The following is a 13,179-nucleotide window of genomic DNA, read 5'->3' as shown; positions in this document are numbered from 1 at the left end:
ATAATGTAATTTTATCCAGCAATTGATGGATGGCTGTAAGTATCGCTGGAAGCCAGCAAATGATAATTTTCCTTCCTTGGCATTTTACCATGTCATTCTGAATTAGCCCAGTTAAGCTTGTTTAATGTGTATATAGGAATCAATGAGATTTTACAGAATGTTTTATGTTAAAAATTCCAATAGTGATACTCTTTTCATATATTGGGAACAAAATAGCTTAGATTGTCATGGACCGGAATGACAATTATTTAGAAAGGTATTCTTTAATATAAATTTAACTTAATTAGTATAGCCTATGAGCAAACGTATCCACAATTACAAAAGAGGAATCAGCCAAACTGTATGTTCTAATAATCTATGTTCAGAATCCAATCATCTATAAATATACACCAGTCAAGTTGACTTAAAAACATACTCATGTGAACAGGTGATTTGTCAGCTTATTTGTATTAAATGTGGCATATTTGAATTAAATGGCAGTGTATTTGCATTAAATATGCCAGTTAGTATAAATATTTATATTAAAATGAGTGATTATATGTATTATGCTTTATATATAAAATATAGAATGATGCAGTGGTTCTCAGGGTATAGTCTTGGAATCTCAGAGATCTCCAAAATCTTTTCAGAGGGTCTATAAGGTCAAAATTATCTTTATACGAATATTCAGAAGTTATTTCCCTTTTTGATATTTTTCTCCCATGAGTATAAAGTTGAGTTTTTAAGAGGCTACATTTTATCTGATATTACAACAAATTGCAGAAGCTGATGCAAGAATACAGTTACGCTCTATTAAGCCAGAGAGTAAAGAGCGCAAAGGCATAAAAGAATGCCACTTATATCACTAAAATCTTTGGCTTGGAAAAATTATTTTACATAAATATAAAACAGTTACATTTAGTGTTAGCATGTAATGAATGTACTGCTTTTATTTAAAGTGACTTAAACATATTTTAATTTCTGAAATGATGTAAATGTTGATAGATATAACCCACATAAACAAATTTTGAGAATTGCTATCTTAGAATGATTATTTAACAGGAAAAAAATGACTAACCTGAACTAGAACAAAGTAACGCTTTTTCCATCTTTTCCAAACCTTCTGTCCAAGGGCATACAGATATCTGGAAAGAAAAACAAAAAGCCAAAGAATACTTTAGATGAATAATGCTGTGCTTCCACGTAATCACATTTCTTCCACAGGTATTTATTTTTGAGACCAGCCTGCTAAAGGCAAAGTTTAGCTCATTTGGAATGTGAGACAACATGCAGCTTCTGTGTAACAAAATGGCTTAGCTTATTCTGGGTTCTTGAAAGAGAATTGATTTATGTGGCTTATCAATTTGTCAGTTCTTACCACAAATTGAGCAAAGTAGGAGTTAGAAACGATAATCAAAGAACTAGTAGGAATTTTATTCTTACATACAATTCTTAGAAGAGACAAAGGCTATGAATTGAGGACATGGTTCTCAATGCTTCAGTTCTCCAATGACTGGAGCTGAGTACTGTGGCCTGAGGAGCAACCAGCTGCACAGCCAAGAATTCAGGGTGAAGGGACACTGTCCAGCTGGGTGACCCCAAAATGTGCCTGCACCAATCTCAGTTCCATGCCCCCACCTATCAAATGAAAGGATGGATTTGCTGATTTCTAAGGTCTCTGCCAACTCCATCGTTATAGAATTTACATGACTTACGAAAGCGTCTTGCTGCAAATTTTTTAACTACAAAGTTTAGATAGTAACAAAGATGCCATTGTGGGGTTTTATAGAGTTTCAGTCGTGGGTTTTCTTTACCTTTGCATTGACCTTAGTAAGCTAAATTGAAATGATTAGCCAATCATTTGAGAATATTATTCTTACTGAATATATAAACGATATACTGAAATATCATGGAGGAAGAAGAAATTAAAAATTAGTGCAATCTTGTGGAGAGCTATTCCAAAATTATGCCACAAAATTACACGCACACTTCCTACAAAAGTGGAAAATATTGTTGGAAGTTTAAAATATGACAGGTAGAGCCCTTTTAAAAATAAAGATTTTTAAAAAATATTTTATCACAATTCTTTATTCTGAAAGGAAGGTTTACAGTGCAGAGGCTGTTCAAACTAAATTTATATATAATTCTGAGGGTGTTTTTTTAAAAAAAGCATTATGATTAACAGTTTATTAGGGGCTTAAGATTTTTAGACTTTCACAATTTTTAAAGCTAAAACCTTAGGCTGAATTTTTAGTTTCTGTATTATTTAAATAATCTCTTTTACAAAACACCACAAACATACTGTTTGCTCCCCGCTTTAAAAACAGTGACATAAGAAGTTGGTTAAGGTGTGGTGAATGAATGGGTACTCATCCACTGCTAGTGGTGTGTAACATCTTGGGAGATGATCTTTCTGTAAGATGACATGTCCTTACATAGAAATAGTCATACTCTTTCATTCCTGAATGCATTAAAGTAATAAAGTGATGAACATAAAGATGTATGCTATATAGATATGTAGGACAGTCTTGTTTATATTATTGGAAATTGATAACAAATGTTCAATAGCAGTGAAATTATTCAATACATGCTGGCATATACACAGAGAAATACCATGCTGCCAATGAAATTATGTTTTTAATAAAATTAATAATATATAAAGTATCACATTGTATCATATTATATGAAAAGAGTAGGATTCAAAACCACACACATAGTTAACGATTTGAAACTTGTAAAAGAATAAAAATATTCCAAAATATTACTAATTGTATCTTTGAGTGGTGGAGTTATGGCAGATTCAAGTTTCCTTCTTTATTGCCTAAAATTCCCAGAAATTTTCAGAATCCAGGGGAGTTATTAAAAGTCAGAATAAAAACAAAGTTCTTGCATTGGAAAGCATCACCCAAATGGTCCAAAACAATTACATATTTTCTTTCAGCACATCAGCTAAATGAAGTGTTTGGTGAACTTCTATTCAGCATTCATGATACCCTTACTTTCATCATCTGTGCTTGTGGATGGAATGTGAATTTATTTAATGACTGGTTGAGATATTACTGCTTTTGTTCTCACCTGTTCACTGTTTCTTCTCAAGGTCCCCTTAGAAACCCTTTGCTCCACCTTTGCTCTAACTTCTAATTTCTTCTCTATGGTTCTAGTGACAGATAATTAGTTGCTCTCTTTCTGTCTTTCCTCTGCAATTTCCTGTTTTGAAATGCACATACCCAAACTCTTATTTCAGGGTTAACAGCAGTGACCTTGGCAGCCAGATACTGTGGACATGACAGACGCCCTCTATAAAAAAGTACACTAGCAAGATGTGCACCAAATAGCTGGCTAGGAGCCACAGAGCATGTGGAAGGACCTTTGCCTGGAACCACAGCCTGCTTCTCAACTCTTTCAAAGTGTCTCTCTTTGCAGACTGCTGGACAACTGGGTCACACACAAGTGAAAGTAAATAGTGATACACAAATCATCAACACCACAAGCTACTAACTGTCAGTCTTACTGACGGTGAAGGTCCTGCGTAAAGAATAATAATCAGCTACATCATCATCAAAATGATAGATTAACAAGTTTGAATTAAAATGTATGGTTTCCTTAAAGACATAAAGCAGGGGGACAGATGGATACACACATATTTTATCAAGGAGTCGGTAGAAGATGTTATGAGGAACAGAATAAAAATGAAATTTGTGATTGGAACCAAGGTAAGCATTTAAATAATGATTTCTGGGATTAGGTATCAAGTATCCCTGTCTAGCTGCTTCCTCACTGAAACCTCCACCTCCTGGATTCAAGTCAATCTCCTGTCTCAGCCTCCCGAGTAGCTGGGACTCAGGCGCCCATCACCATGCTCGCCTAATTTTTGTAGTTTTAGTAGAGATGGGGTTTCACCATGTTGGCCAGGATGGTCTTGATCTCCTGACTTCATGATCCACCTGCCTCAGCCTCCCAAAGTGTGGGATTACAGGCGTGAGCCACTGTGCCCTGCCCTAAAAGCAGTTTCTTAGCATAAGAAATGCACTGAAAAATGAGTGATGAGCCAGATGCAGTGGCTCATGCCTGTAGTCCCAGCACTGTAGGAGGTCAAAGCAGGTGGACTGCTTGAGGACAGGAGTTCAAGATCAGCTTAGGCAAAATAGCTAGACTGTCTCTATAAAAAAAAAAAAAATAAAAATTAGCTGGGTGTGGTGGTATACACCCGCCTTTGCTACTTGGTAGGCTGAGGTGGGATGATCCCTTAAACCCAGGTGTTGGAGCCTGCAGTGAGCTATGACCATGTCACTGCACTCCAGCCTGGGTGACAGAGCAAGACCCTGTCTCTTAGAATAAATAAACAAATAAAGGAAAAATGAAGATAAAAATGTTCATCAATATTATTTAAGAGTAAACACCCAAAAAATCTAAAAATCAAATATTAAAAACTTATAAGTTTGCCATTAAAAGTGAGACCAAATAAAGAATTACTAATGATATGGGCAAATTCTTAAAATGTTAAGTTTTATAAATGCAGTCACACAAGTTCATATTAAATGCATAGAAAAACATCCAGAAAATGCAACAAAATGTTAAAATTATAGTTAATATCTGGCGAGTGAAATTAAAGATGAATTTCATATTATTCTTTGGGCCTTTCTGTATTTACACAATGCCTACATTGGCCATGTCTTCCTTTTTCTGTTTGAATAAAGTTTATTGGTATAGTTTACATAAAGTAAAACTTACCTGCTTACATGTCTAATTTGATTAAGTGTTGACATAATCATGTAACCACCACCACAATCAACTAATAGAACATTTCCACCTTCCCAAAAGTTCCCTTATGCTTTGGTGATTCATCCATGTTGTTCTATGTAATTAACATCATTGCTAGCTAATAGATATTTCACCGTAGGGATTCACAAGAATGTGCTTATCTATTCACTAGTTGGTGGACATTTAAGTTGTTTCCACTTCTTTGGACATCATAAATAAAGCTATTATAAACACTTATGTACAAGTATTTTTGTGTATGCATGTGTTCATTTCTTTTGGGTAAATATCTAGCAGTGGGACTGTGGGGTCACATTGAAAGTATATGTTTAACTTTACAAGAAACTGTCAAACTCTTTTCCAAACCGCCTATGTCATTTTGAGTTACCAACAGCAAATATTTAAGAGTACATCTTACTTTTGTAATCAGAAAAAGTTACCGTTATTAAATATTTGGGGGATGTGGTCATTATGACTATAAATATGCATTTCTGGTATGACTAAGTCAAATACTTAAAGACCAAAGATAAAGTCCTTTATCTCATTATCTTGAGTACAGTGGAGACATCCTATAACCTTTCAGGCTTAAATGGGCTTTCTAGTTTTCAAGGTCATTCTCAAGTTTTCGAATTTAGAATAGTCTAAATTCCTTGTAGATGGAATTTACCTCAGGAGAGCTGCAATGTGGAATGAGGAAAATGGAGCCAAAATCTTTTGACTATTTGGTAAATATTTGATAATCCATTTATTAGAAAACATCTACAAAACTAAAAAAGTATTTTCTCCTAACCTATCTTATACTTGGCATTGCTGTTGAATTACTGTTCTTTGTTGTTTCTTAATATTCAGTGTTATAATTTTTTTATGGCATCTAAGTCCAAAAGGATTCCTATTTCAGAAAAATTTGTAAAAGTTACATTTAACCTGATATTACGCTCTACTAGGCAATAGATTTTGTTCATTACACTTACAGGTTCCAGTATCTTTAATTACTGAAAAATGAGTTACTCTATATAGAAAGATTGTATATATATCTACAGCCAATCTTTAAAGAATTTGCATATAAAAATGGAGTTGACTTTAAACAGTTAAAAAATGTAACTGGGTCTTTAATGATTAGAAAGGCTCTAATAGTAACTGAGAGTCATTGTTATAAAAATAAATTATAACTGCATAATTCTGTAAAAGGAAAAGGCACAGCTGATAAAATAAAACCTAACCATTTATTTGACATATAATGGAAATACAATTAGTTTATCAGATCTTTGATAGCTATTTACTTGCATTAAAAAAATCTGTTTTTAATGTTATTATCATTTGCATTCTGAGCAATTGGCATTTTACTGCTTTATAAAGTATGAGTCTACCAAATAAACACATAGAAGAATATTATCTAAGAAATATGTGTGTCATGCTGAAGTGTGAGTACCTCAGCTAGTGTACTAGAGATCTGCTAGTGGGTCTATGCTGCAGCTGCATTCTCCCTCAATATTTTGTAATCTGCTGAGTCATAACTAGCTTCCTCATGATTGTATGAGTAACTCAAAAAAGTTTTTTTTAAGGGTATGTAAATGAGACCTGCCAAATACCAGTTAAACTACAAACACATATTTAACTAGTTTTTATGTGACAATTTATAATGTTATCCAATAAAATAAGTATTTATCACACAGCATGAGAGAAGAATTTTCTAATGAGTACCGTGAATTTTTTTCACCTTATTTTGAAGAGGAAAGTAGATTTTGTGTGTGTGTCTAAGAGCTTTTTAACATTATTCATTTCTAACAACCTACAGAATTTGGTTTATATTTTTATCATGTTTGTCAAATTCTTTTAGTTAAGTCAGAAACGAATGAAAAATGAAAGAACACAAATATCAGTTTTCATGGCCATGCTACATTCTCCACTGCCCTGTTAGCAAACGGCCCTGGGAGGGGAAATCCCTAATCAAAGTTAAATTTGATCCAATAATTATTTGAATGGGGTTAAAAGAGGTATTCCATTGTACATAACATTTTCACAAGCACATATCTCCAAAGCTAACTTAAATATAACACTTTATCCATCGAGCTATTTCCAATGTATCACAATACTCATGTAACTAGAGTGTTTTGGATTATTTTTAAATAGCTGCTCAGATAGTATTTAAAGTATCTGTTTTCATGAACACATCCAACTCAAGTGAGGTATTAAGAAGTTGTTCCCTTTGAACAAAAGTTGCCTGCTTAAAACTTTAAAATTTTCTCTTCTTGCATGGGATTAGGTAAAAGAAATTAGCAGCACTGACACAAAGCTCAGATTTAACACACAAGAGTAAAGCCTTGAAGCATTTGGTTTTATCCGTCAGTATAAACATAGCAATAATCATAAAGTATTAATCCCTCTCCTGGGTTATTTCAAATGGAGAGTACTACTTGCTCTGAAGAAACACACAACTGATTGCTAGGAAACAAAGCACAAAGACAACTAAATATGAACCAGTTTCATTCACCTATGACTTAAAAAAAATTCCAGCTATTCTTAGGTCATATTGTATCCTCAACTACCAGAGATATGAAGAAACTAAACTCTCAAATGTTTTATGATACATTTAAAATATGATGTAGATATGTAGAATATACTTTATACTGTTTGGAAAAAAGTCAAGAGAAAACTGTTTTTTAAATGGTATTTGCCTAATTGATTCTTTTGTTAAAGAAATGGCCAGTCCTTAAGCCAAGATAGTTACTACCAATAAGGCAAACAGTATATTTAAAAAATCTATACCTATAGTTACATATAGTCATTAGAGTATCGCAGTACCTATATTAAAAATTATACAACCTTTTTTTGTGTCAACATGATCCTTAAAAGGATCATTAATAAGGTAGCTGTAAGATACACCACAGTTACTTCTATAAGCTTTCATTTGCGAACAAAAATAGTCTTTATGAAATCCATCAGAATGTTGTGTGACAGCAGGAATAAAAACTTTTCCTTAGAAAAATTTGCTGATCATTAACATATGTATTATAGTACCAATAAAATGGTTCTTGGCAATAGATTTCTTTTATTGAGTAAAATGAAGATTAGTAAAAATAAATTTCAAGTATTAATGCTTCAATGCTTATAAAACAAAACTATTTTAAATGCTTGTTTTTACATAGCACCCCTTTGAATGTATTTTTTAAAAAATTATATTCACATGTATTATTCTGATTTGTTTTCTTTTAAGCCAAAAACCTCAGAAGTAAGTTTTACTGTTAAGCCATTTTCTTTTAAATACTATATATTCTTGGCTAACATTTATAATCACCAAAGTTAATGACATTTTAAAAACTAATTTTCTGATTAAAAATTGGGATTTAACTCATCTTCATATCACAATATGTTTGAACTATATCCCATATTATTCCAGTAATAGTGAAGACATAGGTAATATTCTTTATGCCAGATTTTAAACAGAAAATAGTAACATGAAATAAAGAACTAGCTTACCCAACCACTTTAAAAGCACTTTATAAAACCTTTCTTACTTGAAGATTGTTCAAAGAATACTTCAACACACAAAAATTCTCCAAACACATTACTAAATATTGTAGTTTAGTTTCAATTAGAGTGGTGGCACACAGTTCTAATAGAAATGAGAATATGACAATTTATTTGCACCGAGTCCATGCTGTGAGAGTCATGGTTTTACTTTGTGATGAAAAATCATCATTAATGAATATTTGAAAAACATAATTGTATACAGAAGATGGGAATTATTTGGTACCTGAAAAAAAGTACTATTAATTTTGGTGGATCACTTATGAGTCTAGCATTTTATTCAAAGAAATGCAACAATCAATTTACATGTTGAATGATAAAGCCTTTTCTTCCACAAGCCTTCATTTTTCAAGGAAAAATACAGAAAGAAAAAAAAATCAATATATAGAGTAGCTTAGTCCTGGAAAGGGCTTTCATAAGAGAAGCCTCAGTCAAGGTTGAAAGAGCAATTAATGCAGGCTCAAAAATCTGGGCCGTTCGGATAGAGTTCGGTTAACATGTGGCAGAAGTAATCATCCACTTGTGAAAATGATTTTCGGTTCATTCTCAAACACCTTTCAGACACTCATGATCCCATTTAACTGACAACAATACAGGCTATCTGTGGGCACCATTGCATTTGAAGTGAAAACCAATAGAGACCAAATGCCCTCAGGCACTTTCAGTCATCCCTACAAGTTCTCTGCTGCTTACATAAAAAGATTCTTCCTTTCACTACATTCTTTCTTTTATTTAACCTCACAAGATTAAGACATTTTTTGGGGGGTTGTGTGGGGTGGGTTGCTTCAACTAAAGATGAAAACAGAAACTGATTCAAGACAACATTGGGACCTGGGCATTAAGAAACTTAGAAGTAAATACTTTCTGGTTGGTTATTATAGTACTGGAATTATTATGGGAAAGAGTATAAGAGAGGTAGGGATGCATGGAAAGGATCTTCATCAAATAAAATTATATAATATTTGGGGAGAAATTATGACTAAAGAAAATAGTCATACTATTCAAAGTACCTCCTTGTATCCAGATGTTCCAAGACACACACTGTGGAAACACTGTATCTCAAACTGTCATCTTAATTTTTTTTTTAGAGTGTATGTAGTTACTCTAAAAAAATACTCTACCATTTTTAATAACTACTACTATTATTATTGTATATAATAATCACTACTATTGTTGAGCAATAACTTAAAATCTCTGTGCTATATAAACAGGAGATTCCTAAAAGCAAATGTATGAAACATAGAGTTCTTTGCTTATTTTATCACATTTTATAGAATTGTCCCTCTTGCCTTTCCTGAGAAGTTCTACCTTCTGTTAGTTTCACCTAAGTTAAATCAGAGTTAAGCCTCAGCTCATACCAGCACTTTCAAGTAAGTATAACAGTTTAAAACAGTTAAAACAGTTTAAAACAGTATAAAACTATTCTGAAATTTGGCTTGCTATAGCAAAATCTAGAAAATGAATAGAGACAAACTGACCAGATAAGACCATAAAACCCCATTCCACCCTCAGATAAGACATCAATAACTACTGATGTAGTTCTAGGTGATCATTCTTTTTTTTTTCTTTTTGCAAAATGATTCATTTTATTTTATTTAAGTTAAAGAAAATTAGATTTTCCAAGCTGATTATAAAATGTCTCAGAAGTAAATAAATAGTGGAAAAAATGCCCAGAGAATTTACTGAATAGCCCCCTCTACCCTAAACATGCAAACTTGCAGAGAGGTCTATGCCTCCATCATCCAGAAGAGGACTGGGATGTAAAGATCTGAGTGTCTCTGGGAGTAAGGCTACAACACATTCCAAAGAAAAGGACATTCTGCAAATCTCGGCAAAAAGGCCCTGAGGTATCTAACAATTAAAAGGAAATGATTTACTTATGCAATCCTAGATATTTTTGTAAGATACTCTATTAAGCTTTCCTTTCCCTGAAAATGTAGATCGTTTAGCAAGAAAAAAAGGTTTAGCAAAGGCTTTTATGTATGTGTCAAACCATATCATGTTGACTAATAAAAACACCATCTCTTTCAGGGCGCATTATTCCCAAGGTGTAACAAAATTTTCAAATGTTATTTAATATTATATGTAATACAGGTAATCCTGAATTAACACCAATACTATAGGCCTCCATTTCCTTTTTTAGAAATGCAGGTATCAGTCTCCCTTTTTCACACTGAGAATTTCAAGTGAAAGATGTACATAAAATGTCCATTCTATAAACTATATACACTTTTAAAAAAATAATTAAGATGACAGTTTGAGATACAATGTTTTCCACAGTGTGTGTCTTGGAACATCTGGATACAAGGAAGTACTCTGAAGAAAAAGAATGGCAAATAAATGTGAGGAATATTCAGTTAAACAAAACTAAGCAAGTTCTATATTAAGGACTTCTAAGAGCCTGCAGCAGACATGTGCAAAGGTAGGGGAGAGTAGTGTATGTGGTATCTTCGAAAGTACAGAATGTCTTCCATAAAATATCTGTATCAGTCATGTTCTCTAGCACATACTTTGAGAAATTACCTGGACTAGGTTACTGTTAATGAGGCTTTAAGCAATAAAATGACATAACTGGGTTTTTATGTTCTGTTTGAATTAACTAATATCCTAGTCATAATTAAAATACCATCTTCATTTCTAACATATTTTTACTGCGAATCTATAAAAATGTATGTTTGAGGCTGGGTGTGGTGGTTCACGCCTATAATCCCAGCGCTTAAGGAGGCTGAGGTAGGCATGTCCCTTGAGTCGAGGTGGGCATGTCCCTTGAGCCAAGGGTCTTGAGACCCATCTGGGCAACATGGCAAAATCCCCATCTCTACAAAAAATATTAAAAAATTAGCCATGCATCTGTGGTCCCGGCTGCTGAGGAGGCTGAGGTGGGAGGACCACCTGAGTCCAGGAGGATGTGGTGAGCCATGATAGTGCCACTGGACTCCAGCCTGGGCAACAGAGTGAGACCCTGTCGCCAAAAAAAAAAAAAAAAAAAAAAAAATAACACACACACACACACACACACACACACACACACATATATATATTTTTTTTTAAAAGAAAAGTTTTCTTTAAAAATTTTATAATTTCTATGGATTATGTTTGGTTCCTGAAAGGCCTCTTTTCTATTACGTAGCTCTCTGGTCTTGGTTAATGAGGACATTTTGGGAGAGCTCTGAAATTTAGTAAACAAACTATGTTCATCTTTAGAGTAACACCTTCATGTAACTTATTTACAAAGGTATCTAAATCCTCCTAACATTCAGTGTGTTTCACAGACTTCCCTTCCCAATGCCCTCTTCTATGGAAACTACATCACTTGAACTTCAGCTTTATACTTTATGACCAATCTTGTCTGTAGTCAAGGAGGCTTGTAGAGTTCTTATTCAAGGCTAGAGGAACTGAGCAGTAAAATATGCTTGCTGTTAATCCAGCTCTGATATCATTTCGTCTTCAGTGTCTTAGTCTCTGCTCTGCTCCCTTGTGTTTAAATACAGTCATACATCGACGAATGATGGGGGCCTTCTGAAAAATGCATCATGAGGCAATTGTGAGAAGATAATAGAGTAAACTTATACAAACCCAGATGGTATAGCCTACTACTTACCTAGGCTATATGGTATAGCTCATTGCTCCTAGGCTATAAACCTGTACAGCTTGTGACTATAGGAATTATAACACAAGGGTAAGTATTTGTGTTTCTAAGCATACCTAAACATAGAAAGGCTACAGAATAAAATTATTAAAATCTTATAGGACTACTGTCATACGTGTGATCAGTCACTGACAAAATATCATTATGAACTGTATGCCAGCAGTTGTTTTGATAAGTTGCCCAATACTCCAGGCTGAGGACACAGCTTTGCTCTTGTTCTTGGTAACCTTTCTCTGATACTCTGCACTTGAATTCTTGACATATTAGTTAGTCATAGGCATTTCTGCAATTGCTCTTGTCTATAAACACTGTGTTGATATCCTTTGATACTTTTCTTTTTCTAAGGTTTTTTGTTTTGTTTATTTTTGGAGGCAAAGTCTCACTGTGTTGCCCAGGCTGTAGTGCCCTGGTGAGATCTTGGCTCACTATAACCTACACCTCCTGGGTTCAAGTGATTCTCATCCCTCAGCCTCCAGAGTAGCTGGAATTACAGCCACACACCACCATGCCCAGCTAACTTTTTGTATTTTTAGTAGAGACAGGGTTTCACCATGTTGGCCAGGCTGGTCTCCAACTCCTGGCCTCAGGTGATCTGCCCACCTTGGCCTCCCAAAGTGCTGGGATTATAGGCATGAGCTCTCCCTCCAGGCCTCCTTTGATATTTTTGTTGTCTTACTTTGACACCAATAACTTCTTTGTACAAATACTCTCTGGGTTCTCACGCTCTTCCAATTGTTCACATGTAGTCTGTTTTACTCCACCAGTCCTGCACATTGTACAATGTCATCTCATTTCCAACACTCACTTTTAAATTGATTTAGTTCTTAAGTCTCACATTTCCCACTTAATACCATCTCCATAGCTCAACTACCATTGTCTCAGAGCAGAACTTTCTGCATCCTTAATTAGGTCATATTCCCTTGTTATACCAACTAGGTGACATGTGGACATTTTTTCCACAAAGTCAGGCCAGCAGATTGTTTGACTAATGTTTATTCCCCATACAAGACTGCAAACTCCATGCGGGCAAGGGCCATACTGGTTGTGACTCACTACATCCTCACTGTCCAGCACTGTTCCTTTATATGGCAGATACTCCATAAACATTTTTGAAATGACTAAATGATTGTTCCTAGTTTGTCATTAGGAACAACTGTAATAAAACTATAATAAAGGAAGTAAATATTTTGCAAAAATTATACAACATGGCCGGGCGCGGTGGCTCAAGCCTGTAATCCCAGCACTTTGGGTGGCCGAGGCGGGTG

General features: G+C 34.3%; 1 protein-coding gene across 8 annotated transcripts in view; it reads right to left on the bottom strand.

Moving 5' to 3' along the window:
* The window catches only part of CADPS2 (calcium dependent secretion activator 2), a 579,466-nt gene that overhangs the window by 208,619 nt on the left and 357,668 nt on the right, over positions 1–13,179 (bottom strand). For all 8 annotated transcript variants that reach the window (XM_064373922.1, XM_064373927.1, XM_064373929.1 and 5 more), the window contains exon 9: positions 1,058–1,124. In XM_064373922.1, the coding sequence (XP_064229992.1) occupies positions 1,058–1,124 (67 nt within the window). The remainder of the gene's footprint in view (positions 1–1,057; positions 1,125–13,179) is intronic.

The sequence above is a fragment of the Aotus nancymaae genome, unplaced genomic scaffold (genome assembly GCF_030222135.1).
Source record: "Aotus nancymaae isolate 86718 unplaced genomic scaffold, 86718_ANA_hifiasm-v0.15.2.pri h1tg000002l, whole genome shotgun sequence".
In the NCBI taxonomy this organism is placed as follows: domain Eukaryota; kingdom Metazoa; phylum Chordata; class Mammalia; order Primates; family Aotidae; genus Aotus; species Aotus nancymaae.
This window is presented reverse-complemented; position numbering and strand designations above follow the sequence as displayed.